This window comes from Gekko japonicus, unplaced genomic scaffold, assembly GCF_001447785.1.
Source record: "Gekko japonicus isolate JY-2015 unplaced genomic scaffold, Gekko_japonicus_V1.1 scaffold281, whole genome shotgun sequence".
NCBI lineage: Eukaryota > Metazoa > Chordata > Lepidosauria > Squamata > Gekkonidae > Gekko > Gekko japonicus.
Window position 1 is genome coordinate 706,737 of NW_015174281.1, and position 14,674 is coordinate 721,410.

Here is a 14,674-nt window from a genome sequence, read left to right on the forward strand (position 1 = left end):
AAAGAGTGTGTGGCGTAGATGCTTAGGGACTGTGTGCTACTGACTGCCCACTCCTATGCAGCAGTTCCCAAGTGCACATGACCCAAGCATTGTTTCTTCAGAGAGTGGGTATGTTGTACAAATAGGCTTGCAGCTTTTCCTGTGTTCCATTTTGTGCAGAGGAAGCGCTTTGTGGACCAAATATGATTAAATTGGTGTTGGGGCAGGGGGTCGCTGGTTGTTAGCTAACTAGTACACCTCTTCTATTTGGCACAGTGGACCCCAGCTGTCTCAGTGTTCCCTCTAAGCTCCACAGTGTTGTGAGCAGAAATTCTACCTCGTGAGCAAAAAAAGCTAGTAGCAGTAAAATTGTGAGCAAGTACATTTGCTAATCACATAAGTTAGTTTTTTAGAACATTACTTCCATAACCTTATAAAAATCTTAGAATAAATTATTTTAAATTATATTTAAACTATATTTTAAGAATAATTTAAATGTTGTAAGAGAAAACAGAATCAAGACAAATTTCACCCACCCCTTTCCACTGTATTGGTAGACCTGGCCGAGGATCGTCACCTATTGCTGAACCTTAGAAAACATACCAGCACTTAGGGGACTCTTGCAGTCTACTTTGGGGTTTTTTTTAAGTGAAATATGACAACCAGTCTTACAGGTCAAGTATAACAGAGGAGGAACAGTCACTGTCAGAACCCTGCCTAACCTAACAAACAGGAAGTTGTTTAAATGTTATCAACCTGCCCAAACTACTTATTTACTAAAATATTTATATCCCACTTTTCCCTGTGACTCAAGGCAGTTTACAAATCATAAGGTAAAAGTAAAGGTTCCCTTGCTCGAAAGCTAGTCGAATCCGACTCTAGGGTTGCGGTGCTCATCTCCGTTTCAAAGCCGAAGAGCCAGCGCTGTCCGAAGACGTTTCCGTGGTCATGTGGCCGGCATGACTAAACACCAAGGCGCACGGAACGCTGTTACCTTCCCACCGAAGTGGTACCTATTTATCTACTTGCAATTTCTTGCTTTCGAACTGCTAGGTTGGCAGGAGCTGGAACTAGAGACAGGAGCTCACCCTGTCTTGCGGCACCCGGGTCTTGAACTGCTGAACTACTGACCTTCCACAGCCTGCAGTTCAGCGTCTTAACCACTTGAGCCACCGCAGCTCATACTGAAAAGCATAATAGGGTGTGCAAAAAACTCTATTTTTTCCCTGCTCCATTATAGCCTGTGGGGGACCATTATAACCCATGGGCCTCTGGGGGTGCTGTTTTTATAGGTAGAAGCACTAAATTTGCAGTATAGCTGCTTGTGCCTCTCCTCAACCCCCCCCCCCCCCCCCCCGCGGTTTCAAAAAGATTGGAACAGGGGGTCCAGTTCTAGGAGGAGAGGTGCCCCATCCTCCATAGTTTCCAATGGAGGGGGGAAATGCCTTGTGAGCAAAAGCAGAAATCCCTGCGTTGCCTGCTAAAATTTTGTGCACCAGCACCCCCTAGCTCAGCTTAGAGGGAACTATGTAAGGCTGATGGTGAATGGCTGAGAGATGGAGGAATATAGAAGGAGCATTGTAGGAGAGAGCCTGTATTTAGGTGGCTTGTGTTGCGCATTCATCCTTCTAAAGGATCTACTGAATGCTGGACCGTAACACAGAATTTCTATTCAGTGGGTACAGGCCAGCCAGAATGAAGTTCCTCTGATTTCAGTGGGAGAATGCAAAATGTATGCTTTATTTTTTTATTGAAATCTGTGGGAGTTAGCTCTGTTGAACTCTTACTGGATTCTGACCTATCCATTTAGAGCACTGAAATTCTCTTTTGTTTTGTATTTTATTTATTTGGGAGTTACTAGTGGCTAGAGAGAACAAGGTCCTGTTTAGTCTACCTGGGAAGTACTTGAGTCACTTTTAAGTTGCTCTCGTGGCCAACAGAGGAATGGTGATGTTTGTGTGTTCAAATAAGTAAATGTTTGTTTTATTCAGAAACTTGATTAGGTGTGATATTTGTAGGTTAGCTTTTATGTCCATTGTAATAAAGGCCGTGTAGAGATGAGCTCTCTGAATGTGAGCTCCCTGTGTTTAACTGTACGCTCTCTGGAGCTAACCTTGATGAAATCATTCTTGTTTTCTTCAGATGTCAGAAATGGACCTGAAGGCCTTTGGGAGTGGCATTGATGTTAAACCAGGCACACCTCCAGTTACTGGAAGAAGTACCACTCCAACTTCCAGTCCCTTCAGGTACACAGACCTTTTAAAACAAGTTGGCACTGTGGACTTACTGATGGAGCCCAGTTAAAATGTTCAAATAATGAATTAAATGTTAGGATGCTTTTTTGGCAGGAGAAGCAGTATAGTAATAATGTAATTTTTATGGGGGGCAAAGTGCAATTTAAAAATTAAATCACCTGTGCAGAATCTTAGCCTGGCAAGCCCTCTAGCCAAATGGAATGAAGGACTGCAAGGGCTACCACCCTTTTACCCACTTAACAACTTGGGGGCAAAAAAGGCTTTTTAAAGGTACGTGGAGGACATCAAGTTAGAAGGGAAAGGATTGGTTGACTTAAACATGTATGTTTTACATTATAGCCATAACAATGGCATTGTAACAGGCATTCTGGCCTCCTTGGCCATCCAGATTGTGTTGGGGGGTGTTGGAAGGGAAATGGTTAGCAGTTCTGGGGCTGGAGGGCTGAACTGTCTGAATTACTGTGAATTCTCGTGGGAAAGGGGACATATTTGGAAACAGAGGGCAATTTATTTTGCAGGAAATATGAAGACAGAATGGCTACGCACTTGTCCAATCCCCATTTATTTCAGCAGAGCTTGCACAGGTGTGTTTCCTCAGGATTGTGATCCCAAATATGTGAGAATGGCAACAGGCAGTTTGAATATGGTTGGAGATTGTGTGCTGCCAATAGAAGCATTGCTGTATATGGTGGAGTATCCTGTATATTGTTAAAAGAAAGCTGCTTTGGAACAGCTTGTTTTTCCTATATTGTCCCACATAGTCACAATACTGAGTCCCGGTCGAAAACCCTTAATATTACTTGGATCAAGATTGTGATTACCTGGTTGGTCAAATGAAACAACTCCAGCAGAGCAAGAGGGAATAACTTATTAGGATGATGGAATGCTTTGGCGTCATGGTGGCAAAGTGTGGCTGTGGCTGACTCTAGTAGAGGGGGGTTTCAAATGACAAAAAAAGGCCTTCTGAGACAAAGTGTGAATGGAGAATCTGCTTCCTTTGTAAACGGGAACAGGGGAGGGCTTTTTAAAGCACTGTTTGGAGTGTTTGTTGGAAGGTAACAAGTGGAGGGGGGGACCATCAAAACATAGCCATTGGCCAGGAGACACAGAGCTGTTTGGGCCAAGGGGGGTTGCATGTCTCCACTAGAATTTTAGACAGTAACTTCTGACCCTGGTGCCCAACTGCCTGCTACTTTTGAAGCTCCCGTCAGCTTCACAAGCAGGTTCTCCTGGGGGAAGGGGGGGCTGTTTAAAGGAAAGCCACTCTTAACACCATACCCCTAGATCATCAGAACTAGCGCGACTGTTTTTTGGCCCATTAGGTTAGTTAAGTTGAGGGTTGATCTTCGGAAGCACGCCAAGTGTCGAATAAGCGGAAGTCAGACTGTGCAGCGATGTCTAATCGTGCAAGGTGTTGAGATCCCTAAAGTCCCGAACGTTGTATGGGAAGCTTAGATGACATATAAATCTGAAGTGCTCAAGAGCATTTTGACTTATTTACAGCTTAGCTTTGCTTTGGCAAAACTAAGAACGTTTAGCCCCTGTAATTAACACAGGCCAAATAGTTTGGTAGCTTAGGAAGCTGAACTCCCAGTTATCACATGTGAGGTATTTCCTGGGTAGTGTCACGTGGCCAGCAGGAAACAAAGGTCTCTCTGCTTCTTCATGAAGGGAAAATGTAACCCTGTCTCCTGCTGTGTGTTTGGAGTATATGAAGATTCTAGATCTGAGGCTCTGCCTGTTGACTTTAGGATAGCTTATGACCGCAGCTTACCTAGGTCAAAGTATTTGTGCTTAGAGAAGCCATTTCCTGTGGCCTGGAAAAGGTGAGCATTCCTCCATGAAAATAAGAGCATAAACTGCTGTACAGATTAGGACTCCAGTTAGTCTGCAGTCTGATATCTGACTGGTTTTAAAAGGGTCAGGTATTGTGAGAAGCAGAGAAAGCCCTTGTGTAGGCATTGGCCTATTTGTTGCGTTGAATCACGAAGCCAGGACTGATGGTCTCCTCCATTACTGTCAGCAACATGTGGCTGCAGGGACTGTTCTGCTGAGAGAGGGACTGAAACACAGGGAGACTTGTGTGCTGTAAATGCAAGCATCTCCAAACAGGAAGTTCAGGGTTTGCAAAGTAACCTCTGGTGCAGAAGCGGCTGAGCCACAAGTGCCAGGGAACTGGGGCTGCTGAGACGTCCATTGCACTGGAGTTGTGTGAATGAGAAGAGGGATCTGCAGGGTTTTCTTGCCAGTCAACTAATTTGTTCTAAATAGCATGCCTCTTTGCCTCTTGACATTCAAATAATGCTTTTATACATCTGAGCCTTATGTGGCCAACGAATTTAACAGTTGCTTTTCTCAGTTAATAAAATGCCCAAATGAATGAATGGCTGTTTGTTCATGAAAAGCGGCCACTGTATATTCTCTGGCCTGTAATGTTACACTGTGTGCTTTTTGTACACAAGCAAAAATTTGCATTAGGTTCACTTGAGGAACTGTCTGCATGCAGGAAATTTGCATGCGTACTTATCTGAAAGCAGGAGGAGTAACAGTATTGTCTGTTTTAATTGCTCCCTTTGGTTGGCAGCAGGAAACTTAAAGCTTTTAACAGTTACTTAGTTCATACTGATACGCAGTGAACTGCTAGCTGCTGTTAGTTTGTGTGGGCTGCCAACAGCATCTATCAAACAGTACCTAGATCCAGGTAGTCAGCCGTGTTGGTTGGAAGCAGTAGAATAAATTTAGAGTCCAGTGGCACTTTTAAAGGTGCCACTGGACTCTAAATTTGTTCTACCAGCAGTACCTAGTTTTTCTTCTGGCTTCAGGGAGTGTATGAACATTGTACAAAAAGGAAAAAGCATTGCAAGTGTGATAACCAAAATATTAACCCATTGAATTGTTTTCTCTTCAAGGGCTGCGTCTACAAGTCCGAACAGTCAGTCCAATAAAATGAATACCATTGTCTACCAGAAGCAGTTTCAGTCAGCCACTGTGCGAATGACGCAGCCGTTTCCTCCTCAGTTCACACCCCAGGTGGGCAGCAAGCGGCTTTTTGCCAATAGGCCGGAGTTCTGTGTGCGTGACTGGCTGTATAGCTCCGTTTTGTTTTAAATAAAGGGCCTCAAAGTTCACTAATAACTATTGGATAATCAATTAAGTGCACTTTCTGTAATTAAAATCTGATTCCTGTCACCATCCTGGTATCTTGATGAGGGTACTTTTGCTTTCCGTAACCTCTGTGCTCCTTAAACTGAGAAACTGGACGGGTGTAAAGGCTGGCAGGTGATCACTGGCTTCCCTGCACAGATCTCACTACAATTGAGTATCAGATACTCTGCTGAAGGGGGGAAGGAAGGAAGTGGGCAAAGGGCTGAAGGGTCCCAGTGCGTGTACCTTAAGACTGATGCTTAGGACACAGTCTGCCAGGAATGTCTCCTGTGGAAGGTCCAATGAAATGAATGAAAATTGTGCAAGAAGTGCATCTTCCTCTGCTCATTTAATTGGGCTTGAACAGAAGTTCCTGGGGAATTGTGTGCCCTTAGCCAGTTACCTGAAATGCAGCTTTGAATCGGATGCCCAAACTACAACAATAACTTTTTTTTAAAAGGTAGCGTTAAAAGGGGCCGTGAATCCAGAGTGCGGTTACTGTAAATGATCTGATACGGAGAGACGAGGTGTAAGCTTCAACCTCAGATTGAGGTTATACACGTCAAACGTCAAGGTGCTGGATTTTGTTGGGAAGGACTCATCTATTTTCTACTAGTTTCTGCATCTTAACATATATTTGCGCATGCTGCCCTTTAATCTGCCCTGACCTCTTGCCTCTGCCGTTCCCCCCTCCTTTGGTCTTTGATGTGCTATGGCAATTTTTAAGCACAGTCCCCCACCTGTAGGATTTTTCTCCCCCTACAATTCTGTGAGCATGGCCCATCGTAAGGACAGAATGCACCCATGGCATTGATAACAGAGGCATGCTCCCCACCCACCCCCCAGATAAGCCACCGTGTTGATCGGGTTGGCAGTTTGTTAACAGCTAAATGTCTCTCTTTTTTTGTTGTTCTTTTTTCCCACCACTTAGATCCTCTCTCAGCCTAACCTGGTCCCTCCATTGGTAAGAGCCCCACATACTAACACCTTCCCAGCACCCGTTCAGAGGCCGCCAATGGCACTGGCTAGTCAGATGCCACCTCAGATGACCACAGGCCTTATGAGCCACCCTCGTTTGCCACATGTGGCCAGGGGTCCTTGTGGATCACTCTCTGGAATCAGAGGCAATCAGGCCCAGGCTGCGATGAAGGCTGAACAAGACATGAAGGTTAGTATTTTTTGGTCAGCCGCGCTGTGTTAACCACAGTTCAGTCTTGACTTGCAAGGCGAGGTGCTGTTCACTTAAGATGCCGTTGGGCCCTTCAGCCGTCCCTTCCTGCAGTAGCCAAAGAAAAATAAACTGAAATCTTGCTATTACAGACAGCACCTCTAGTCCTAGCTGAGCTTTAGAGGAAGGGCGGACCCTGATGAACTATACTTAAACTTGCAGCAGTTTGTTTTTTCCCCCCTGCTGTTTTTGGATGCCGTCCACCAAACTCTCCTTTTGTACAACCCTCGTGAAAGCAGACAGAAGTCGCACTGCAATGCTACGCAGTGCACTGCCTTCATTCCCCGTGCCTCTTTCGACTTTCATGTAGTGCCGTAGGCCCACCCGCCCAAGTAGTCGCTGCATTTCATGGCATAACGTTGTTTGGAAAGCACTTGGAGACCCTTCTGTGTGAATGAAGTTGCTGTGACATCAGAGCCTGTGTGGGGATGCCGTGCGATCAAAGGAGAACGGAAACCAGTAACCCAGTCAGTTGCCAGCAAGGGCAGGACTTCCTTAATAGCTTCTATTGTATTGACTTGCAGTGCATTAGACTTGTAGAAATCCAAAGAGCTAGTCGTCTGTAGTGGCTAGAGTCTTGGACTAGGACTGGGGAGACCCAGGTTCGAATCCCCACTAAGCCATGTAGCTCATTGGGTGACCTTCGGCCAGTTGTAAGCTCTCAGTCTAACCTACCTTTGGTTACAAGTATTAAAACAGCATAGAGAAGCATGTGCAGAACCCAGAACTCCTTGAGCAAAGGGTGGTGCAAGAAATAGCTATCATTGGAGCTTTTTATTTTCCTATGATAGGTCCGCTGTTTAGCCAAATAATTGTGGTGGGAATCGTACCACAAATTCCAAACAGTAGCATAATCTCATTTCCAATACCATGTTTCACCTGCTCCAAGGCAAGAGGTTGTGCACGTGAGCATATGAAGTTGCTTAGACCCTTGGTCTATCGAGCTTGTCGTTTACACTGTCCAGCAGAGGCTCTCTGAGGCCTCAGGCACTAGTCTTTTATATCACTTACTACCTGTTCCTTTTAACTGGGGATTCCCAGGGGTTGAACATGGAAACGCTTGTGTGCAAAGCAAATGCTGTACCACTTAGCCATGTCCCTCCCACTCTTGACTAAACTTAATCACACTGTTAATTAGGGAGCCTTGGGCCATTTTAAAAATGCTTTGGGTGGGTTCCCTTCCCTCCCCCAACTTAAAGGAAATTTACAGAAACCACCTGAAGTGGGTGATCAAATGGGTGATCTTGGCCTTTGCCATCTGTCTACTACTGTTTGGTGGTGGAAAGTACTGTCAATTTGCAGCCAATTTACAGCGTCCCCGTAGGGATTTCAAGGCAAGAGATGTCCAGAGGTGGTTTGCCACTGTCTGCATCGCAACCCTGGACTTCTTTGGCAGTCTCCCATCCAGGTACTAACCGGGGCCGACTCTGCTTAACTTCTGAGATCTGATGAGATTGGACTAGACTGTTTAGTTCTGGGCTTTACTGTTTTGCCATATAGGAGAAAATACAGCATAAAAACATATTTCAAGTTATTGTTCATCTGCAAGCGTGTTACTTGTTGCCAGTTCCAGTGGAAGTGTTCGAAACTCATGACTGGTTCAGAGTTCATCCAGTAATAGCTACTTCTTTGAACATGGTTAACTTTTCTGAAAACATGGTAGTTTTTGTTCTGGAAGCAAAGATGGATTGCAGAGAGGAAGTGCTTCATTAGGAACAGGAGTCAGACTTGCTTTTATTTGTGTTAGTTTCCCAGTAAAAAGGACAAAATTTTCAGCATAGAACACCCCAGAACAAAATAATTTGACCATGTTAGCCTTAACAGTTTATATCCTCAGCTTCGTAGATCTGAAAGATAGCCAGGCCCTTCTTCGGAACTCCAGAAAAACAACAGATCTTTAGGTTCAGCAAAGAATTCAACATGGACTCTGTTTCGCTTTCCAGTTGCCAACAGGAGAACAGTACAGACAGCAAAGCCTTATAAATCTTGCCAAAGAAGGTTCTGTATTCCCTGTCCCTAGCAAACCATTCCACAGGATGGGCAGGAGTGGAGCATGCTGGAAAAAGCTCTAACCCTAACAGTAGTCAGACAAACCTCCTAAAACGAGGGAATTCCTAACTGATGACACTGTGCCAACTTCAGTGGGCATGGGGGCATGTATCTGTAGAGACTGGTTTTCAAATATGTGGATCCCAGGTGGTGAGGCGTCGACCTGGGTAACCCAGGCTACCGTAATCTTGTCAGATCTCGGAAGCTAAGCCCTGGTTAGTACTTGGAAGGGAGACCACCAAGGAAGTCTAGAGTTGCGACTCAGAGTCAGACGATGGCAAACCACTGCTGAACATCTCCTGCCTTGAAAACCCTACAGGGTCACCGTCAGTTTGTTGCCAGTTTGGTGAAGTGGTTAAGTGTGCGGACTCTAATCTGGGAGAACCGGGTTTGATTCCCCACTCCTCCACTTGCACCTGCTGATGTGACCTTGGGTCAGTCACAAGCTCTGGCACAGCTGTCCTTGAAAAAGAGCAGTTTGTGTCAGAGCTCTCTCAGCCCCACCCACCCCACAGGGTGTCTGTTGTGGGGAGGGGAAGGGAAAGCAGTTTGTAAGCCGCTCTGAGACTCCGAGTGAAGGTCGGGATATAAATCCAATCTCTTCTTCTTCTTCTGACAGTTGAAACTTGTCATCAAAAAGAGAGAGAAGTGTTTATGGGCCCAATTGAGGGGCCTTTAGACTGCGAGTCACATGACTATGCAATATCCTTTGGTCCTTGTGGCATTAAGCGACACAACATTAGTGTGTTCATGAGAGGCGGAGAGCGATGTAGAACCTGGCTGGCAGCCACTTGCCATTCAGGGAAGCAGTTGCAAGTAGGGCAATCGCCTTGGTCTGCACCTTGGGCCTTTTTTGCACATCAGCCAAGGTTGCTCCTTGTTCCCAGAGATACTCAGCAGTGGCGGCAGGCCCACTTCAGGGTGGCACAGTTCAGTCCCAGCCACACAAACATTTTTAAAGTTCCCAAGCCGAAAAGCTCAGCAGCATCTGTGATAGGAGGAGAAGTTGTAGAAGCCCGTTGTGGTGACTTCAGCGCTCATAGAGCTAATTTAGAGTGATACTTCCCTGTTCACTCACTTGGGAGTAAGTCCTGTGGGATGACTCCTGAGTCAATGGCATTGACAGTTCTAAGAGTAATTTACAAGAACTTTAGATGTGGCTTATCCCGTACCTCCAGTCCCATAAAGGGGATACGAGAAAGGCCTTCCTTTTAGCAAAGTGAACTGTATTGTAACCATTTACTTGCTTGCAATTCTGATCACTTTTTTTGTCCTGCAGAGTCAGAAGGCATCTATATTTAAAAACTGTCCTGTCCAAGCAATTCCAGAGTGTTTCTTAAACAATAAATGTATACACATTATTCTCAGGTTCATCCAAAGTCCATATTTAGACTTTGGGTGTGTGTGTGTGTGTATTTTTTTCAAAGTCTGATCAGTTTCCAAGGTGAGCGTGTGTTGCCCGTTGTGTGGGTTTGACTCTTTTGCTCATGACACTTGGAGTTGCTTGGGAGGTGGCTGATCCTGCCTGTTGTTGTTGCCGTCAAGTCACCGCTGGCTTATGGAGACCTCATAGGGTTTTCAAGGCAAGAGATGTTCAGAGGTGGTTTTCATTGCCTCCCTCCACGTCAGGACCCTGGTGTTCCTTGGAGGTCTCCCATCCAATCACTGGCCAGGGCCAGCCCTGCTTAGCTTCTGAGACCTGATGAAATCAGGCTAGCCTGGGCTATCCAGGTCTTGGTCTTGGCCTCAGGTAGTGGGTTTTGGCTTGGGTGGCCTTCTGGTTCTTTCTAGATGCTGTATTCCTAATTGCATCTAAAAGTAGAAGAATTCAGATCACCACTTAAAGTAGTTCCATATTCTGTGGCACATCTAAGATGTATAAGCAAACCAGTGGTTCTTATGCGCAGAATAAGTAGCTTTACTTCTGGCCCATGTTCTGTTAAACACATCTTTGTTGTTGTTTTCTTATCAAGGCAAAGCAGAGAGCAGAAGTCCTTCAGTCTACCCAGAGATTCTTCTCAGAACAGCAGCAGAGCAAGCCGACTGGAAGCAAAATACAGAAAGTGGGTGACAACGGGAATAAAACCCCTGAAGCAATGGCCGATCCCCCCTCTGGAGCATGCCAGGACAAAGTGGAGGAGAAGCCAAGCCCCACGCCGACGACAGCCCCCAAGCCTGTTAGAACTGGACCAATCAAGCCTCAGGCCATTAAGACAGAAGAGACAAAGTCATAAAATGCCGTGTCTGTCTGCCAGTATGCGGGGAGTAAAATAGCAGCACAAACCTGTAGCCCAAAAGGGCAAGGCAAGTCCCGTCAAGGATCTGAGTGGCTTAAAGGGACGTAGACACTAAATTAGCCTTGGCTACCGTGAAAGGCTCTAAAGATCTGGGGGATCCTTGGGGCTTGCAGCTCCCATGCCACTGCATGAGTGTCATCTGTCTGAACCGGGGAGGGCCCCCCCCCCCCCCCCCCCCCGCGCCTTCCAAGGACGCAACATAATGCTGCTGGGGCATGTACTTTAATCGGTGGTACATTCTCTCCTGGTGTGTTCACTGCTATTTCATTTTGAGGAGCCACGCGACAAGAGAGGCAGATTGAAGAAGGGCCAGTGCTGGAGAGAAGGGGGGGGGGATTTGTTTTATGTTGCTTGGGTATCCTTAGAGGATGCTGATCCTTAATAATGACCTGACAGATTTCAGTGCAGTTGGTAAGTCCACACAGCAGCTTTATCATCTACTTCCCCCACACACACACCTTCACGTACACAAAAACACTCCCCTGCTTCATTCTGTAAATGTTCTGTGTCAGATTTCCCTTTGAAAGGCTGCTATGGTTTGATATGGTGCTGAATTCAACTGAAAAGGAAAGGAAAAGCTAAACAGCTCCCATGTTACTCTAAATACCAAAATCACCCTTTAGGAGGCAGACAACTCTTGGTATTGCCAGTCACGCTGAGCTGTGGCTCGCTAGTATGGGGTGGGAGGGGGTGGGTTAAAGAAGCCCTTAGCCTTCAAACGGTTCAGCTTATGTCTGTATAGCATCCAGCACTTGACCTTGTGCCGCAAGGGGAGCGTCTTCTCTTAAACGTGGCACGTTCTTGTATCAGAAGCTGTTATCGCACCTCCTTCCTGTTCACTGTGTGCTGGGAAATAGAATCAAGTCAAATAATGCCTTTTAAAAACCTGTATCTTCTAGTATTATAGCTGTAGGAGAGTACTCTATGATAACTTCTGTGAATGTAAAATATCCCATACCTGCTTATGATATATGTAGTTGTGACTGTGCTATAGCAGAACTGTTTTAATGATGTTACTCTAGACTTTTTTCAGGCAAATTGATTGGGAAGTTGATAAGAGAGCACCAGGTACCACACCAGTAATAGAATTGGCTGTTTTTTCTCTGAGAATTCCTTTTCTTCCTCTCCCCAATTTTTTTTTTCTTTCTCTCTTTTTTTTTGGAACAAAGTGAACTAAAATCCTAATGTGTATAATTTTGTTCAGATGATGGCAAAAGCTGGAAAAGTCTGTTGCTGCTATTGATGCCTAGTGAAATGCTATTGGTTATCTTTTTATATAAATATTATAATTTGATTATTATTATTTTTTGAAACTTAGCTGTGATGTCAGCTTTCGGGGGGAACGAAAAGATATCCACTTGTATTGTGAGTTGGCATTGTACAGAAATTAACAGCCATATTGGTCTAGAAATGTTTAAACTTTTTTTTCCATTTGTACAGGGGTAACGCACTGTATTAAATATGTAAGGTCTTATTTACAATGGGTTTGATTACAGAAACTAATAAAATATTCTCTAAATAAAATCTCTGAGTGTGTTGTACTCATCCAAATTCAAATCCCACTGCAGCTACAGATAACTCAGGGCAGCCTTGGGGAATGCTCTGTCATTTGCCAAGAATACTGATCTTGACATATTAAATTCAGAGGCATTAGCCCTGGAGAACTACTTGGGAGTGGTGTGGTCCCCTGGGGAAATTGTGGGGGCTTTTGTAAGGCAAATAAAAGGGACACATGAGAAGTCGGGGAGCAACTTAATGACAGAGCCACTTGTTTTGTATACAGAAGGTTGAGAGTTCGATCCTTAGCATCTCCAGGTAAAACAAACTCAGGAGCAAAGCTGGGAAAGACCCCTGTCTGAAACCCATGAGAGCCAACATCAGGTGAGTTAGAAGCATGTACTCCTACAAGAACACCTGTCTTACTCCAAATTGGTAATTACACCTGTGTAACTGGATAATACTTCTTTCTCCACAACTGAGAGTCAGTGTGGTATAGTGGTTAAGAGTGGCAAACTCTAATCTGGAGAACTCTTCCACTTGAAGCCTGTTGGATGACCTTGGGCCAGTCACAGTTCTCTCAGAGCTCTCTCAGCCCCACCTACCTCACAAGGTGCCTGTTGTGGGGAGAGGAAGGGAAAGGCAATTGTAAGCTGTTTTGAGACTCCTTACAGTAGAGAAAAGCTACTACACAACTGGAGAATTGTCTTCAGGGGGAAATATCGGGCTAGCTAGTTACCAAAAATCGTGCCCCTCAGTAAGTTTGCCTTTCTAATGACCAGTAAGAGAGAAGGAAAGGAGGGGCATGATCCGGTAACTGTTTGCATGGTGTGGTTTGAGAGAGGTTTGGGTTGAAGATCTTGCATTTTTTTGAGCATTAAACTCTGAAGCACCATAGTGGGGCAGTTTAATTTAGTGTAGTTCCAAAAAACAGGAAGTTGATGGATATTATTTCATGTTTCCGTTTTCTACTGAAGTGGTAGAGGTTTTTTCAGCCAGAATTTAGACTTCCTTTTAATTGGAAAAGCAGCTTGCAGCCGTACTGGTTTCCTTGTATACTGAGCTTTGCATTTGGACAGAGAACAAATTGCAGCAGTTTTAATTTGGAGGCCTTCCTGCACTGATGCTTTAAAGTAAGAAAAACCTATTTAGTACATTTTAATCACAATCTTTCTGCTAAAAAAAATTAAATGTAAATTTAATTTGCAACAATAAAATAACATTAAAAACTAGGTGGTTTTTTTTTTAAGTAGAACAGATGAATAGCAGATTAAAACCGGTTGAATAAGATGCTAAAACATGGGGGAATGGGTCAGATTTAGGCATGACATCTGAGGGTAGATATGATGCCAGATGAAAATTTTCCACAAAAAAATTACACCGTTGGGATATCAGTTCAAGGAAGAGCCCCTCACTCACTTCCCCTGGGTACAATCTTCTTGGAGACACCTCGGCATTCAGATCCCATTGAATCTTAAAGATCTCATGACGTGTAATTTTAATAAATTACATAAAGACACCCAACAAAGGCTTAAAGACTGGAATGATCTCCAACTTTCACTCCCGGATAGAATTCATTTGATCCAAAGTTTCATTTTCCCAGCCTTCTTATTTCTTTTCAGGGCGCTGCCCATCAATATATCAGATACAGACATTAAAGTATGGCAAGATACTTTGACAACTTTTGTGTGGGCATTTAAAAAAGCCAGACTTGATCGACGCATTCTATCTCGGCCAACTTCTAGTGGTGGTCTTAATTTACCTGACCTACAAAACTACTATTATGCTACAGCTCTTTCTGATGTTCTGAAGATGTTGGATGGTACTTCACTAACTAACTGGATGATGGTGGAACAAACCATTGTTGCCCATAGACAAACTGGTGACTTGACTGTGTGTTTCACCTTTGAGTAAACTTGGAGAAAAGTTAAAGACAGAGGAACCACTTCTGAAGAAAAATGTTAATGTTAAGCCTACCAAGTACTTAACATGAAGTTAAGTTTCAGGTACTTGCAAGATCCATTGAGATTACTGGGAGCAGTTGAAGAGCTAGTGTGCTAGTGCACACTTTCCCTATGAAGAAAGGTTGAAGCGCTTGGGCTCTTTAGGTTGGAGAAACGACGGCTGAGGGGTGACATGATCAATGTTTATAAGATTATGCATGGGATAGAGCAGGTCGAGAAAGAAGTACTTTTCTCCCTTTCTCATAATACAAGAACTCATGG

The 14,674-nt window shown here is 44.5% G+C and overlaps 1 protein-coding gene across 1 annotated transcript in view; it reads left to right on the forward strand.

Annotated features, from left to right (window-relative positions):
- Positions 1-11,120, forward strand: part of PRRC2C (proline-rich coiled-coil 2C) — an 80,050-nt gene extending 68,930 nt beyond the window's left edge. Inside the window, exons 32-36 of the mRNA XM_015423845.1 lie at positions 2,122-2,225; positions 2,753-2,818; positions 5,144-5,264; positions 6,310-6,546; positions 10,629-11,120. Coding sequence (XP_015279331.1) covers positions 2,122-2,225; positions 2,753-2,818; positions 5,144-5,264; positions 6,310-6,546; positions 10,629-10,889 — 789 coding nt within the window. The 3' untranslated portion in view covers positions 10,890-11,120. The remainder of the gene's footprint in view (positions 1-2,121; positions 2,226-2,752; positions 2,819-5,143; positions 5,265-6,309; positions 6,547-10,628) is intronic.
- The last annotated feature ends 3,554 nt before the right edge of the window (positions 11,121-14,674 follow it).